The 17470-nt window shown below is 46.1% G+C and overlaps 1 protein-coding gene across 5 annotated transcripts in view; it reads right to left on the minus strand.

The window, feature by feature from the left end:
- LOC119454413 (sodium-coupled monocarboxylate transporter 1-like) overlaps nucleotides 1-17470 on the minus strand; it is a 245678-nt gene that overhangs the window by 51610 nt on the left and 176598 nt on the right. For all 5 annotated transcript variants that reach the window (XM_049668461.1, XM_049668459.1, XM_049668458.1 and 2 more), the window contains exon 5: nucleotides 5636-5745. In XM_049668461.1, coding sequence (XP_049524418.1) covers nucleotides 5636-5745 — 110 coding nt within the window. The remainder of the gene's footprint in view (nucleotides 1-5635; nucleotides 5746-17470) is intronic.

Consider the following 17470-nt stretch of genomic DNA (forward strand, 5'->3'; position numbering starts at 1 on the left):
TTACTATGTCATTGATATTGCTGATAATATTACCCTGCTTATCTTTCAGTGCACACATTTTGCCTTGTCATATGCCCAGTTTTCTTACTGATTTCAAGCTGCGTCCATATTTTACCGCTTCCTCAATCTTTTCCACGTTATAATTTCGGATATTCCTTACTTTCCTCTTATAAATAAGTTTCGACAGTTCATCGAATTCTATTTGATCTCTCATGTTTGACACTTTCATGTTTTGCTGTTTTTTTATTAGGTCCTTTGTTACTTGGGAGAGCTTACCTACTGGTTGCCTTGGTGCCCTACCTCCCACTTCAATTGCTGCTTCTGAGATGAGCCTAGTTGCGGCTTCATTCATTGTTCTATGTAATCTTCATCTTCCTGTTCAAAGGTGCATATTTGTTTGCGAGTTCAAAGGTGCATATTTGTTTGCGAGCACCAGCCAGAATTGGTCTGCTTTTACCCTTACTACGTCTAGGTTGGCCTATTTCTTCCTGACTAATTTTATTCTTTCTCTCTTCAAATTGAGAGAAATGCTAGACCTCACTATCCTATGGTCACTGCACTTTACCCTACCTAACACTACTACATCGTGCACTATGCTGGGATCGGCAGAGAGTATGAAATCTATTTCAGTCCTTGTTTCTCCGTTAGGGCTTTTCCAGGTCCACTTACTGTTGCTGCGCTTCCTGAAGAAGGTACTCATTTTTCAGAGCCCATTCCTTTCCGCGAATTCTACCAACATCTCTCCTGTAGTGTTCCTAGAACCGATGGCGTAGTTGCCAATTGCTTGCTCACCAGCCTGCTTTTTCCTCACTTTTGCATTGAAACCTCCCCTGAATACAGTATACTGCGTTTGCACCTTTCACATTGCTAAATCAACATCATCATAAAACTGTTCTAATTCTTCATCGTCGTGACTGGAGGTTGGGGCGTAGGCTTGTACTACCTTCATTCTATACCTGCTATTTACCTTTATTACGACGACTGCTACACTCTCATTTATGCTGTAGAATTATTCAATGTGGCCCGCTATGTCCTTATGGACTAGAAATCCTACTCCAAGTTATCTCTTATCCGGAAGGCCTCTGTAGCCGAGGACGTGGCCGTTAGTCAGCACTGTATAAGCCTCACCAGTTCTTCTAACCTTACTAAGGCCAATAATATCCCAGGCAATACATGATAATTCTTCAAATAGCCCTGCTAAGCTTGCCTCACTCGATAGGGTGCGCGTGTTGAACGTTGCCAGGTTCAGTTTCCAGTGGCGGCCTGTCCGGACCGAGAGATTCTTAGCACCCTCTGCCGCAACGCACGTCTGGCCGCCGCGTTGGTCAGGTGCTCCGCAACCGCTGGAGACCGAGGGCGATGGGTTAACTGTTGGAGTCATGAGGGACGTAGTGGACGAATACTGCACCAGGGAGGCCAATTCCTGAATTCGCGATGTACTGGTATTGTGGCAAATAATTTTAACTCAGAACAAGAGGGTCGTCTCGACGGCGGCGCTGAAACCCTGTTCGGGGTTTCAGCATCGGCTGACGAAGCAGCGTGGCTGACGAAGCAGCGTGGCTGACGAAGCAGCGCGGCTGACGAAGCAGCAGCGGCTGACGAAGCATTTCCGCCGGTTGCGTCGCTCATTCTTCAGAAAATAAATTAAGCCAGTTCCGCGCTTGCGAAATCTAATGAAACAGCAGAGCTCTGCAAGCTCGGATGTATGGCTTAGTGGGTATCACGCTCGCCTTCGGACGTAAGCACCCGGCTTCAAATCACGCCTCGCCAGGAAAGTTTATGTTGCATTTATTTATTTATTTGTGCGCCTCTCTTTCTTTCTCTCTCGCCCATAGGAAATTGTGTTACAATGGTGGGTAGAATGCAACCATATTATTGCCAGAACTGCATGTTCTGCAAGCGTGGGTGTATAGCGAAGTGGTTGTGACGCTTGCCTTTGGACTATGGGTACCTGTGTTCGAATCCCGTGTCGCCAAGAAAGTGTATATTGTTTTACTTATTTCTTTGTTTCTCTCACTCTCTGTCTGTCCATTGATCTTTCTCCGCCTGCACCTCCTCTCCTCCTAAGCTCTGCTTTCACTCTCTACAAGCTCGGCGATGCGGCGCACGAGACCAACGTAGCGAGGCCTTAAAGGGAAACTAAAAATGTTTTAGAATTGGAAGATTTACGGGGGGTTAGGAAGGGTGACACAGTATAATTCAACTCCTGCACTTGTTTTCTCGATTACGCGCGTAGCAGCGCCGCAATCGCGGTTAAAAGTTTTGTTGAAGCTCCGCCCCTTCACGCGCCGAGTGCAGTAGCGAGAGACCGCACGTGAAGATGACGCCAATACAGGGGTCACGTGACCGCTCTATTCGAATAACGCGCCTCGCCGATACCTAAGATGAGGTCACAATCGTCTTTGCTATCATAGCCTGTAAAACGACTCGTGGCTACTCCCGCAGACGCTGCGGTTTGTTTTTGCTAAATTAAAAACACTTGTGGTTACTTCTGGCCTGTTAAACTGTGATTTTACTGTTCAGGGGGGAAAAACTATACAAATTCTTTAAAAGCTCACTTTTTTTGAAAAGTGCTTCAGCTGCCCTTTAACAGCTCTGCTGTAATAAAGCGTGAACACGGGAACGCGTGGCTCGCGCGTGCGCATTGTCTAGCGGTGGTGGCGCTGGTGAAGGAGCGCATGCGCACGGGGTCCGAAGCCCGCGCCAGCGGTTAGTTTCCGCGCTCGCCGCATGCCTGGTCAACCGCCGGCACTCCGCTTGCCTCGTCACACTTTCGCCATATTCTTCTCCTCCGCTTTCCCTTTTGCGCTCTCTTCGATCTCACCGGCTTTCCTCTCCCGCTGCACTCCGCGTTCGCGTTCATCTTTCGCTGTGTTCTTGCGCTCAGTTACGAGGAGCAACGCCGACGCTTACGAGGAGCGACGTCGACGAGCCCAAGAGCGGCGCTCTAAAATTTATCATTAGACTTAAACTTTTGGGCAAGGTATTTGCAATTCGGTCAGGTGGCTCAATATAAGAGCTCAGCTTGTATGACGTATATATTGTAGGCACGAATGCAAGTTCATCCTTGCGCGCTATAACAGCTTTTTTAAAGGCGTAACCACTTGTATGCCTCCTAACAACCTCTCCATCTGTCAGTCGTACGTGACGGACCGAGAGGTTTCCATGTTGGGTAGGGTATAAATTTTCTATAAATAAATAAATGTTTAAAAAAGAGTAAATTCGAAAGGAACAACGTTGGCAGTGGTGAGCTTCGAACCTACGACCCCACGCTAAGAAGCCGAGTGCTTTATGCCCTGGGCTGCACACCCACCCTTGCAGCAGGTGAATATATGTGAACTATGTGAATGTGTTGCACCCGCGGCACAAAATAAATTTCATAGGAGAACAGTCCCTATGAAGGCTTTCTTGAAACATTTCGTGGTGTAGAATGAAAGTCATGTCTGGGAGCATTGTATACATTAGGCAAATTATGAATTTGGGAAAATTTCATTCAAAGACGCCACATTACGGATCCGTTTCGGTGATAGCCTGATGCGTCTTCAGTTTGGGCGTTCTTTCACCGACCGAATTGCCACCGATCTTTAAGGGCTTATGCGCTTCGCGTCGCGCAACATATACGAGTATACAGAACCAGACAATGACTTCATAAGGATGACAAGGAGTGATGAGGGGTTATATGAGTCTCGTCACGGTTGATAATGGATCAAAGCGGATGGCTAAGGCACGAAAGAATGGTAAGGGCTTAGAATGGTCGGATCAATTTTTATAAGGTCATTGATGAACAATAAGTGTTGATAAGGGTAAGATCAAGTGCTATAAAGTCCTATGGACCGATAAAAGTTTATAAGGGTCGGTTCATATCGTATAAAGTTGAGAAGAACACATCGAGATTGATAAGATCGGATCAATTGTGATAAGACTGATAACGATCGATAAGGGTCGGACCGAGTCCGATAAGGTTGGTAGCAGCCGATAAGGGTTGATGAGGGTCGGATACAGTCCGACAATATAGATAACGAGCGATAAGAGTTGATAAGTGTTAATACTGCTCGTATCAAGTTTGAGAAGATGATGTCCCCGGGATGTGTGGAGATAAGCAAGTGGCACAATGCTTACGCATACTTAGAGAACTCCATCGGAGTTCCTGCGTGATTTTTTTGTTTTCATCAGCATTGAGATATCCGGAAACTACACCAGCAAAGAAGCCGGCAAATAGACTTTTGGCTAACAAACGGATGCCAGGGAACCACAACGTGAGCAATGTCGAAGATAACTGCTTACGTAGTGTGGTCACGAATTCAACAGCAGCCTGCACGACTTTCGCCAGTCCTTTCTCGAAGGCCTTCCATCGAAATGTAATTCAATTTCACGCCACTTCACCAATTTTTTTTTTTCAAATGAGAACGAATTCGCAAATGTGCGAACTATGAACATTGTGTGCAATGTATTCGCAGGACGTTAGTTTTCTATCGCGATATTACGAAGAATAAATTTAGGGGAGACACTGGCTCATTTATTGGGGCTGTTGCTACCACTAAATAGCGCATATTTTTCCAGTTCAGCGGTTCGAATTATTTTTCGGCTAAAGCTTGAAATGTACATGTCGACATCAAAAAAAAAGCTGGTGGTATTTTAAATATTTTAAAAGAGTATCTGCAATGAGGCATGGTCTTTTATTTGTTGCAAATATCGTTACATAGTACCTTCAATCACCCATAAGGAGCAATCGCGGCACTAAGCGTAAAATATACGTGATTGAACCCCTACATAACGTCATGCCCAACCAAGAGACACATGCGGCACTTCATAATGATTCAAAGTCAAAGGGGCCCTGGAACAATTTTTTAAGTAAGCTTAAAATTTCCTCACCGCTAAAAGGACGCTGTCTTGAGAATATCATGCCGCACAAACGTTTCGACTTCTTGAAATGTAAGGGGAGTTATCGCACCGGTTTACGGATTTCTCTCTCGTTTCTTTTCGTCTTCGCTAGCGCACTGAAATCTTACACAGCGGAGAAAGCAATAGACCATAGCCCCGGCCAAAAATTTAGTGCCACCGTGTCACTAGGGCTTGTTGCGAAAGACCGTGGCTGCCGCAGGAGACTTCGCTGCGCAGCAGGGTGGTGTCATCTCCCAGGCCACTCCCAGCTGACGCAGCCAAGCTCAATGCAAATATGAATTGATTTTCTGTATTTTTGAGTTGGAAGACGTACATATTTTTCATTTATTTACCTCAAAATTAACAAATACACATTACTGAGAATATTCTAATGATTACAATATCAGCCAATAGCATCGCTGGGCCAGCTGCTTTCGATGAGGCCGCATGACGTCATTTCGAAAGATAGAGCAAGTGATTTTTCGCTGTTTCTACAATAGATTTTATATTTCCTGCTCCACGCCGCGCAGTTATATTTGTTTGACTCGCATGTTCACAGCAGCCTCTGCGACACATCGGCAACATTTTCCTACAATATTCAAAATGTGTTTCATGGCCGCTTTATGAAATAAAATATGAAGAGCGCTTGATATGCAACCACTCACAAGGGGCATTCAAATTATTGTTCACGAAATAAATTACTCTCCGGGATATCTCAGTTAGGCACAAAGACAAAAATAAGTCTATACTTAACCTGTGCTGCGTGTAATCATCAAGACGTGCTCGTCTGCCCTTTTGTAACCTTGAGAGATGATGTCGATGTAGAGGATTGCTGCTTGGGAGTTTATCGCTGATGATATTGTGCTGCATGGGAGGAAAGTATTTTTTATCAGAACTTGTATCTGTTAAATGTTATTCTCATCAAACTGCTGCATTTTGCTGGAACCGTCATGAACAATAAGTAAAATGCGTGCAATATATTGGAAACATGTAATTTTACCCACAGCACTAATGCTTAAAAATATGTGACACCAGGGTAATATAAACAAATAGAGCGACTACGAGGTACGCAGAAAGCTGCGCGCCCTTTTCCTGCTTCTCTCTTCTTTCTACTCGGATCACACGTTCGTCTTCTGGTAATGGCATCCTGCTCTCCGTCATCAAGAATCACTCTGTCACAAAATGAAAACCATCTTAACTGCTAGAGTTATAAATCGTGGCTTCTGGGTTGTCAGCCAGTGCATCAGTACTTACAGTGAAGCATTGGTCTTCTAGAAGCATATTACGCAGCTTGGTACGTACACGGAGAAGCAGTTAAACTCAACAGTTTTGCCTTTGCTTCACAGGTAACAAAAGCGCGGCGTTACATGCAGCAGAAGGCTATACACAACACTGAAAATACTGATTTAAATGTGTGGCTAGTGATATTCCTGAAGTGAAAAAAATGAGTGAATTGAAACACTTGCCGCCGGGAGTACCAGCGTAAGAGCAGTCTCCACAAGCCTAACCGTTTGCCAACAAGTTGTAAATGTAAACTCACGGTTTCTCCTCGGCTGTCGCCACTGCTAGTCTTTGTTTTCTAAAACAAGAGAAGTCGTAGTTTCTTCCTTGTGGTGCAGTGTTATTATTTTTGACGCACTCTAATTAGGGCTATACTTTGCGATAAGCTGTCATTCCACACCTCATCCTTCCAATCAGCAACCCGTGCTCCTTCTTTGAATGCTGGCGTCCATGATATTATACGGGAAGATCTGGGGTTCATGGTAAGCACCGTCACTTTCTCTGACTTTGTCTTGTCTGATCATGGAAAGGATGCGCCCGAGTGCTTGGCGCGTTGTATGCAGAGTGTATGGAAGCGGCTCAGAAAGACGCAGCAAAAACTGATTTACCGTGCACGAGTGCCATGCAAAAAAGAAGCGGTTCGCTGTTAGAACTGATAGCGCTGTACTTCTTTCGATTCAGCTGAGCGAACGCCGTGATGCCGAGTTGGAGAGATCTCGCAGAGAGGAGCTGATGAGAATGAAATTGGAGCACGGTGTAAGAATAATAAAGAGAGGTGCTGACACTCCCCGCCCAACGCGCACGAAAGCGCCACCCGCTCGCGGGCAGATTATATTCGGCTCGGTTACAGCTCGGTCGGCGCCGTCGTAGAGGGCGCTGCGGAATGCGGTCCCAGTCCCGGCGGCAAGGCGCGTGCTGCCGCTGCTGCGTCTTCCTGCTTGCATATGCGGCCGCGCTGTTTTGAAGGCACGCCTTTTGTTGGCGTGCATTTCATGAGCTTGTGGTTGGGTATTGTCGCCACGGGCCCTCGACAAAGGTTGGCAGCGGCCTTCTGAGGGCCGTTTGAAACGGGTAGAAAGTGCTTCGTTCCGAACTGCAATTATCGATACCAGACTTGTGCGGAGCGTGTGCTTCTATTCAAAGCGCCGTCCGACAGCGGTCGTCTAGAGCAGTGCTGCCGTGCAAATCTGAGGGCAGGCCGAACACTAATGGCTACTGCGCATGTCCGCGCCAAAAATTTTTCAGAAGATATGATATCCATGGCATATTACGCGGAACTCGATGAAAGGGTTCAACTTGACGTGCCAAAGAGCCCTATTCTGACTGCAAGTGCAGTTCCCACCTTACTTCCGAACTTTCCAAAGTACCTCATATTGTCAAATAAACCTCGAAAGCCGCTGTGGAAGAGTGTGCCAAAAAAACCGCTCTGTGAGAAAATACTGTATGCCACAGGAGTTGGTGCAAGTTTGCTGCATGTGCAAGATATATATAGTGTCCCAACTAGCATGCAGCAAGATTTAAAAATATGCAAATGTCACGCAGCTGCACAGAACCAGGTTAATGTTGTTTGCAGTCGGTTAGAGATACTCAGATTATTTTTTCATTCCGCCAAATTACAAGTTTATTTGCATAATTGATTCATCAACTATTCAAAGACTATAATTAGGATAAAAAGTGTGTACGAGAAAATTGCTGGGCAACATCGAAACTCCCAATATAGCTTTCTGTTGCTCAATATGCGATACATAAAAGTGTTTTACGAGCGCGAAAGAAAACCGCGAATACACGCAGTATTGCCGCGCGACTGGCCGCTCGAGGCACTTTGCCTGTAGGCTTCTTCCAGGCTAATTCTACATATTACGTACTGAGCAGCAGAAACCTGTATCGGGAGATTTCACGTTGTTCTACAATTTTCTCATTGACGCTTATCCTCTAACTATAATATTTGGCAAGTTGCATAAATAATTGAGAGTAATTATGTAATTAGGTGGAATGCAAGAAATTAATCTGACTATCTCCAAGGGACCGCAAACAACCTTACCTTGGTTCTGTCGGGCTACGGGACATTTGCTTATTTTTAAATATTGGTGCACCCTGTATAATACTGTTGTTTTCAGTGCAGATGTGCGCCTGATTTTCAAATTCGTTCCATCCTGGCTACTGAATTATTTTAGAATGCACGTGTTGTGTATATTACACACTTCTATGTTTTTATTCAGCATTTTTGCATTGTGGGAGTGTATGAGAGCGTCACCTTGTGGGATGGTTATCTCCTAATAAAATTATTGAGCTGCTTCATGCACAATTTTTTTCTTATTGTGTCTTTGTAAAATGAAACAAAAAAGTCTATGAGATAATTCTGTGGTGGGTGTAGGTTTATTTGTGGACGCGGTGTAGCATGCATTGTCAAATACGCTTACTTGGCACATTCTCATACGCAATTTAAGAAAAAAATTTGTCGCAGCACCCGAAAGGCGAAGCACCAATTGCAATAGTAAATTAGTAGAGAGCTATACGGAGTAGGGATAGTAGTTTTATCAGCTGTATAAACTTGACATGCAGCAGCACCACCAACGCGCAGAACTGTTGTCAACGCCGTCGGCGTTTTGCCCGCGTTAAGAGACGCTTAATTATGCAGACCTTCAGGGAGCACGGCGCGGAACGCGCGTTAGCTCTCCGACGTGTGTTCGTTTCCCGTGAGAGCGCGCGTCCCTCGCGCCCTTTCACTCGCACATACAGCGTCCGGAGCGTGGCAACGATTTCATCGCCGTTGACGTCATACGGAACCTTACGGCGACGGCGACGACGACGGCGATGACGACGGCAGAAATCTGCATTGGAATGTCCATATAATTGCTATCGCAATAAAAGAAAGTCGCCTCTTTTTTAGATCATGCAAGAGTCACTCAGTCTCAATGGACGAAAGCCAAATGAATATTATACATTGTCTATGTTAAGTGGAATTGTAATAAAAAGTAATTTGCTGGGGTTTTCACCAGTAAACTGTATTAGTGATGCTGTAATCCAAGATAAGACGCCTGCCTTCGTCCCGCCTAATAAATCCCCATTTGAAAGAGTTTTTACACAGCTATGTGCATCCTCATCCTAAGTTCCAGCCATGAACAGTCACTTTGCTCTAGTGCGTTGCATATCGCAAGCTTGCGCCGTTTCACTTCTTAATTTATATCGCGGGCACACTGAATTCGCGCAGCCATGCTTGAACGCTTTATCGAGTGTGTATGGAAGCAACGATAAGCACGAAATACATTTTCCGGTGAATTCAGTATTTTCTTCTGATCGAGGGGGTAACACGCGGGCTAACGCTTTTATTTTTTTATGCGTGGATGAATGACTAGATCGAACGAAACTAATTGTGCGCGCGAGCGGCACTTGAGTGGGCTTTAAATGCTGCCCGATCGTCATTCTTCACGTCTTCACGTCATTCACGCCCTGCACAAGATACTTTCATGTTTGCGAAGCATTAAGCCTGGTACACTTATCACTTGAATCTGAAGTAACGAATTTCCTTAGCGCGTTGAGTTTTACTCGCTACACTATGAACAAAAATTTAGGGGAGGCAGAGGAATGCCAAGGCGCCGCTAAGCTAGGACTGCGGACCGCGGCGCCATCTATCTGCTCACAGCAGAGCTACTGAGTGCGCCCGCGTGCTGCCGAACATATTCTGGACGCTCGCGCGCGTGCAATGTCAAAACCTAATTGGACTAAAAGAAGCGTCCTGGCGGACGGCTGGCTGTCAGTCTCTTTAGGATATTTATTTATTTCCGTAATTTCCCAGGAATATTACACGCATCCACAGGATAATATTAAGTACAAACGGGGAAAACACAAAGATGGAACGACAGTGTCATTAACTAACACTTGCACGTACCATTCAGATCTCGAAATGCGCAATCATAATAGCTGCCCTGGGCGTAGTGTCGTGAATGAACAATTCAGCATAATGAGTTCGTATCATACCGATGTCGCGCATAAAATAAGTGACTTGAACACGGCGGCGCGGGACCGTATCTCTCCGATGTTCTTAGTGTCATTCTTTTTTGGGAATAGTATGTGGTAGGTCTCCAGTACTTCGGCCGATCGATGTCAAAGTTGTGATGGGCTAAGTGGTGGTTGAGAAAAAAAAGATTGAAGAAGCGGCGACGTGTTCGTAGTGGACCCCAAGATAAAAAAGTTTTCACGGTGGTAACACTCGCGTTACATGATAGAAACAACGCAACAGCAGATGGAGGACAAACAAAATGAAAGAACGAACACAACCGCTGAAAGAGAGAAGCTCTCTTACACTCGTTCATTCCTTGTTTCTATCCTGCGTCCGCTGCTGCACTACTTTGATAAGGTATTACCAACTAGCCTGGTCTCACACAACTAACGTTACGACGGCATCAGTTAGTTACGTAAGACACAACATTGAACCGCTTGTAACTTGTTAATGAATAAACGTTAGTGTTGGTATTTCATGTAATCATCATCATCATCATCATAATCATCAGCCTATCTTTATGTTCACTGCTGGACGAAGGCCTCTCCCAGCGAATTCTAGTTAGCCATATTGCGCTAGCTGGTTCCAACTTGACCCTGCAAATTTCTTAATTTCATCACTGCACCTAATTTCCTGCCGTCTTTGACAGCACTTCCCTTCCCTTGGCCTCCCTCAGCCACACTGGGGACAAGTTGAAACAAAATGGTTGATGACCTTAACCGATAAAGTTTAAGAGTGGGGCTGAAGACTAATATATAGAAAACAAAGGTAATGTTCAATCTCTTGGCAAGAAAAAAAATAGAATTCATGACTGCCAGTCAGCCTCTACAGTCTGTAGAGGAGTGATTCTACTTAGGTGAAATACACCCCTGTCACACGGGCAAACATCAGTGCACTTTGAGCGAGTGCACTTCGCCGATAGTGTCATTCGCAGGTTGCCACACGGGGAAGCTTAGTGACACTTACTACAGAGCGCACTCATCAGTGAGTGTGTTAGGCGAATACACTTCGCGGGGGCGAAGTATACTAAGAATAGCAAACGTCCTATTACAGACTACAGGGGCACACCTGATTTAGTAGCACCAAGTTCCGATTCAGGGCCATAAAAACGCAATTTTGTTATTGGCAGTTAATAGAATGGCATTGTCGCATTGACGTTGTTAAGTTAATGACATTGTCGGCTAAGCGTGTAAGAGCTGCAGAAGCAAAAGGGAGTGCTGTAGCGTGTCAACAGGTTTGCTGAAATCATAGAAGTGCACTGTCAATCTAGATTGACCATATGTCAATAAAATGTCTTGCGACAATTTTGGCTGTGCAGGCCCTAAAGACTACTTCTGAAAAATCTCAAGCGACAAAAAATTATGCCTGGCAAATGACGATTTATCGAGGAACGAATGATGTGTTCTAAGATTTTGGAGCATGCGCTTATAAAGAGATGTGCCAGTAAATGGAAACACGGTATTGTGGAACGCTTTTATGAATGATAACTATGTTGGCTATGTTCTATTTATTCAGTAACAAAGATTACGACAGCGGCGTCTTAAAGATTACGACCAAATACCTGGAAACAGTAGCTCCACATGCTTTTAGAACACAATAACTAGAAAACCCTTTCAGGAACGGTCGTAAAGATAGATTTTATCTCCGAAAGCCGTTTTCCTACGCCATCAAGAGATATGTAAATGTATTGCATGTCAGGAAGATAAATATGGCTATCAATAAAGGAATTGTTACGCGCGGGATTAGAAGAAAAAGCCTGAGAATAGGGAGAAAGAGCGAGAGAGGAAATGCAGGGAGGTTAACCAGAAGCAAGCTTCCGGTTTGCTACCCTACACTGGGGTGGGGGATATAGGGTTTATAAAGTGTGCAAAGAGAGAGAGAGAGAGAGAAAACACGAAAAAACACAGTCATAGGTAACAGAGAAGGCGTTCCGATCAAACACGTTTACACAGGCCAGTCGATTTCAGGAACCGCAGGAGCGCTTGCATGGCCTTCTGATGCGATGTTGAGTCGCGTCGATGTTGTAGAATTCTTTCTTCTGATAAAGGCTGGTCATCCAACTGGTTCAGCACGACAGAAAGCGACTGACTCTGCACACTGTATTATGGGCACTGACAAAGAACATGACGAATCGTTTTCGCGTCCCCACGCGAAAATATTATGAATGCATCATAAGCATTCAGCTAGAAGCTGAATGCTTATGATGCATTCTTTTTTTATTGCTAGGCTACTCAACATTACTTTTCCCTTGTGCATATTAATCTTCCACTCCACTTTAGCACTTTCTCGGTCAAGGTCCTCAATCGTTTGTTGCAGTTCATCTCCAGTGTAGGTGAACAGGACAATATCATCTGCTAACCGAAGGTTGCTGGGAAGTTGCGCCGTGGATCCTCACTCCTAAGCCTTCCTATTCAAACAGCTTGAACACTTTTAAGCATACGGTGAATACCATTGAGGAGATTGTCTCCATGGTTGAGTGCTTTCTTGACAGGTAAATTTCTACTTATCTTGTGGACAACCAAGGTAGCTGTACAATATATTTAGATATTTGGCAAGTTGTTCACGCATGCCTTCTGTACTCTTTGATTACGCAATGCCTCCATGACTGCTGGTATCTCCTGAATCAAATGCATTTTCATAATCTATGAAATCCATATAGAGACGTTGATAGTATTCTGCAAATTTCTCAATTTCCTGCATGATGACATGGATGTAATCCATTGTAGAATATCCCTTCGTGAAGCCAGCCTGTTCTTTTTAGTTGACTGAACTCAAGTGTTACCTTGATTTTACTGGAAAAATACTTTATACAATACTGAACGCAAGCTAATAGGCCTATAATTCTTCAAATATTTAACGTCTCCCTTTTCAAGGAAAACTATAACGTTGGCATTCTTCCAGCTCTCTGGCCCACTTGGAGTCGTGAGCAATTGTGTATAGAGGGGCGCTAGCTTTTCAAGCATAATATCTCCTCCATCTTTGATTTATACGACTGCCATTCCATCTTATGCTGCCGCTTCTCCCTAGGTGATTTCTGGGAAGGCCATTCTAACTTCATCACTGGTTTCAACTGGAGCCTCTTTTTCGTATACATCACTACTTCTAATGAAGATAGCCTGGTGGCTCTGGTTACTGAACAGATCATTATAAAATTCTTCTGCTGCTTTTACTACATCATCGAAATCGCTTATGACATTACCCTGGTTATCTTTCAGCATATACGTCTTGCCTTGTCCTGTGCCAAGATTTCTTCTCACAGATTTCATGCTGTGGTCATTTTTATTTCTTCCTCAATCTTTCCCACGTTATAATTTCGAACATCCCTTATTTTCTTTTAGTTGATCAGTTTTGACAGTTGCACGAATTCTCATCTCTTTAGTTAGATATTTTCATGCTTTATCCTTTCTCTCAGGTCATTTGTTACTCGGCAGAGCTTACTTACAATAGCCTTGGGGCCTTACCTCCCACTTCAATTGCGGTTTCATAAATGAGCACAGTTACTGTTTCCTTTCTTACCTCTGTTACCTTCATCTTACTGTTCTAAAGCTACATATTTGTTTGCGAGCACCAGCCTGAATTCGCCTACTTTTATCCTTACTGTGCCTAGGTTGACCTGTTTCTCCTTGTACAATTCCACTCTTGCTTTCTTCAAGTTGAGGCTAATCCCTGACATTGTTAAACTATGGTCAATACCCTTTACGCCACCTAACAGTTCTACATCCTGTACTATGCTGGGATTGGCAGAGAGTATAAAATTTATTGCATTTCTTGTTTCTCCATTAGGGCTTTTGTGGGCCCAATTCCTGTTATGGCGCTTGCTGAAGAAGGCATACATTTTTCGGTGTCTATTCCTTCCCGCGAATTCTATCAACATCTCTCCGCTAGTGTTCCTACAGTCGATGGCGTAGTTGCCATTTGCTTGTCCTATAGCTTGCTTTTTCCGCACTTTTACATTGAAGTCGCCCATGACAACGGTATACTGCGATAGCAGCTGTTTTCATTGCTAACTCAACACCTTTGTAAGGTAGAAGAAGAAGGCAAAAGGGGAAGAGGAGAAAGAAGTTACGAGCCATGTTTTGAGGCAACAACAACAACAACAACAAGTTACAGTAAACAAGGATGGCTGCCTTGTTATACTGATTATCTCAGTTTTATTACAAATTTGGCGAAGTCAAGTACAGGATAGGAAACTGTGTTGTGCACCTCACCCGCGTCGTTTTACCGAGGACCATGTGCTTGAACGTCACCGAAATCAGCGCGGACGACGACAGGCGTGCGAGCGTAGCAAGCTTTTTCCACGGAAGTCGGAAGATGGATCGCTGTTACGGGTGAGCACTGATCCCTTCTTCAGAACGCTCACAAACACAACGTTTTGCTATTGGTGGTAGTACGTAACTGTCCGCCGACCAGGAGCTTGGAATTTTGGACAAACTCCAGCTAACGGAACGACCAAAAACCATCGAGAAGCGCAGCAGGTATCGCGCAGCGATGAAACGCCAGTTCGACAAGAGACATCATGGACATATACCGGATATCAAGCTAAACGACTTTGTGCTTGTCAGAAAGGCACTACCCGGAACCGATGTAGAAATCCTTGGTCCATTCCAGGTCGTGAAAACATGTGTGCAGCAAGGCCTATTCAAGACTGTTGGGTATATCAACAGTGGACAATTAGAGATTGCAGCTGTGAGCAACATCATTCCTTATCACCCCAGGAGGGGTGAGACTTAAAAGAGGGGGAGTGTAAGGTAGAAGAAGAAGGCAAAAAGGGAAGAGGAGAAAGAAGTTACAATAAACAAGGATGGCTGCCTTGTCACACTGATTATCTGAGTTTTATTACAACCTTCACAAAACAGTTCCATTTCTTCATTAAGATGACTGGAGGTTGGAGGGTAGGCTTGTGCTGCCTTTAATCTATTTCTCCCATTTACCTGTATTGAGAAGACCGCTACCCTCGTTTAAATGATATAGGATTTATCAATGTTGTCCGCTATGTCTTTATGGTGTGGTAGGAGGACGACAACTTTATATTTGTGATCGGTGTGCGGAACCGATATTTGAAATGCGCGGGCTTTTCCGTGCTGGTGCTCGGCGTGCGGGGCCGAAAAGCGCGGGAGTGAGCGTCGCTGGTGCGCGTGGTCTGTGCGCGTGCCGGGAGAGACCATCTAGAACGACGGGGCAGCCAGGCTGACAGAACGGGCAGTGCAGCGAGATGGAGCGGACCGAACGCCGGCCCACGTCCCGGCATCCCGGTCCTGCACTGTGAACTGGGCACCGCCCCGGCTTCTACCATCGACGCGGGTCCTGCGGAGCTGGGCCTCGTTCCCGCTCGCACGACCGCTGCCGTGCTGCCGGGCTCGGGCCACGACCCAGAGCCCCCTGGTCCTGTTCCGAACCGGGCGCCGCCCCGGCTTCTACCATCGACGCGGGTCCTGCGGAGCTGGGCCTCGTTCCCGCTCGCACGACCGCTGCCGTGCTGCCGGGCTCGGGCCACGACCCAGAGCCCCCTGGTCCTGTTCCACAAACCGGGCGCCGCCCCGGCTTCTACCATCGACGCGGGTCCTGCGGAGCTGGGCCTCGTCCCCGCTCGCACGACTGCTGCCGTGTTCCAGGCTCGGGCTACGACCCAGAGCCTTGGTCCTGTTCTCCGAACCGGGCGCCGCCCCGACTTTCACCCACTGCTGTGCTGGGCTTCGCCCCGGCTCTCATCCCACCGCTACGGTGCCGAGCTCGGGCTATGACCCAGAGCTAACGATCCGGAACCAGGCTACGTCCTGGAGCCATCCTGAGCTTCAACCGCCGCCAGTACTCACCGCCGTCATAGCAAGTCCGCCGAGCCGTCGCCACAAGGCCGGACTCCTGATTAGAACTGTGAGTGCTCGCCAGTGACAGTTAACCCAGTTTATCTGTATAGTTCGTGTTCCCGTATTCGTCCCATGTGCCGTTCGTGTCATAAATACGTCTCTCTGTGTCTCTGGTTGCCTTCTTGTGCGTCTGGCTAACCTGCGCCCACAACATAATCATCACAATTTTGGCGAGCCTGCCAGGATCGGCTTTAACATCTTGCCGAAAGCTAGACGCACGAGGGGAGACCATGGATATTGAGAGACTGTACGCGATCGGCAAAGACATGGGCTTAGCTGGCGCCGCTCTTCGCGAGTGGATTGACGCGGAACGTGCAACAGAAAGACGCTTCCGCGCGCAAGTTCGTGAAGATGAGCGCGCGATCATGGAGCTCGAGGAAAGACGGTTGCAAGTCGCGGAACGCGTTTTACTGCTGAAGCTCAAGCTTCAAGAACAGACAAGTTTGAACGTGCGACTACCGGTGAGCAACCTCAACCTAATAGAGGAAGAAAGGATACGCGTCGAGGCTGTTCGTCTAGCGGAACCTGCTGCAGCTAAGCAAGATTTTGAAGAGAGGGCAGCAGAGAAAAAAGTAGATTCACCTCGCAACTATAGTGAATCGGTAATCACAAATGATACCACAGATCGCCAGGCAACAGACATGATGCATTCCGAGAAACCGAGCAATGAGAAAGCCAGCAGATACCCGAAGCGTCCCAGATTTAAGGCAACGCGTAAGGGCAGGAAGAACTTGCACAGAATTTGTAAGGGCAGGAAGAAGATTCAAAGGCGATGGAAAGGAAAACAGCGTCATAAAACGCAGCTACATGACAAGATGCAGGCGTCCAGGAAAAAGTTGAAGAAGCCAGAGTTCTACCCAAGCCATTCCAAGCCGTACAAGCAATCTGTAGGCGTAGGAAAGAGAAAGAAACAGGCTAGAAGTAGACAAGCATGGGAGCTCCGGAAAAGGCGGAAAAAATTGTGCATATGCAACGGGTAGGATAAAAAGGAATACTATTTAGGAATGGCCTCGGACAATTGAATTGTCAGTTACAAATATGTGTTGTGAACAAGTGTATAGATGGAGTGTTTGGGACAATCAACTAGCGAACATTTCTAACAGTTGAGTACAGTGCATTATGTGGTGTAAAGTTAAATTACCGGACAACAGGTAAGAACTCAGTGACGAACGGACGAACTGCGCACTCTGTGTTGTGTGTTGCTCATATTTAGTCGACGCGTCCTACCTCACCACCGCGTCGTTCTTGAACAGGGGGGAAGTGTGGTAGGAGGACGACAACTTTATATTTGTGATCGGTGTGCGGAACCGATATTTGAAATGCGCGGGCTTTTCCGTGCTGGTGCTCGGCGTGCGGGGCCGAAAAGCGCGGGAGTGAGCGTCGCTGGTGCGCGTGGTCTGTGCGCGTGCCGGGAGAGACCATCTAGAACGACGGGGCAGCCGGG

Source organism: Dermacentor silvarum, chromosome 5 (genome assembly GCF_013339745.2).
Source record: "Dermacentor silvarum isolate Dsil-2018 chromosome 5, BIME_Dsil_1.4, whole genome shotgun sequence".
Taxonomy (NCBI): Eukaryota; Metazoa; Arthropoda; class Arachnida; order Ixodida; family Ixodidae; genus Dermacentor; species Dermacentor silvarum.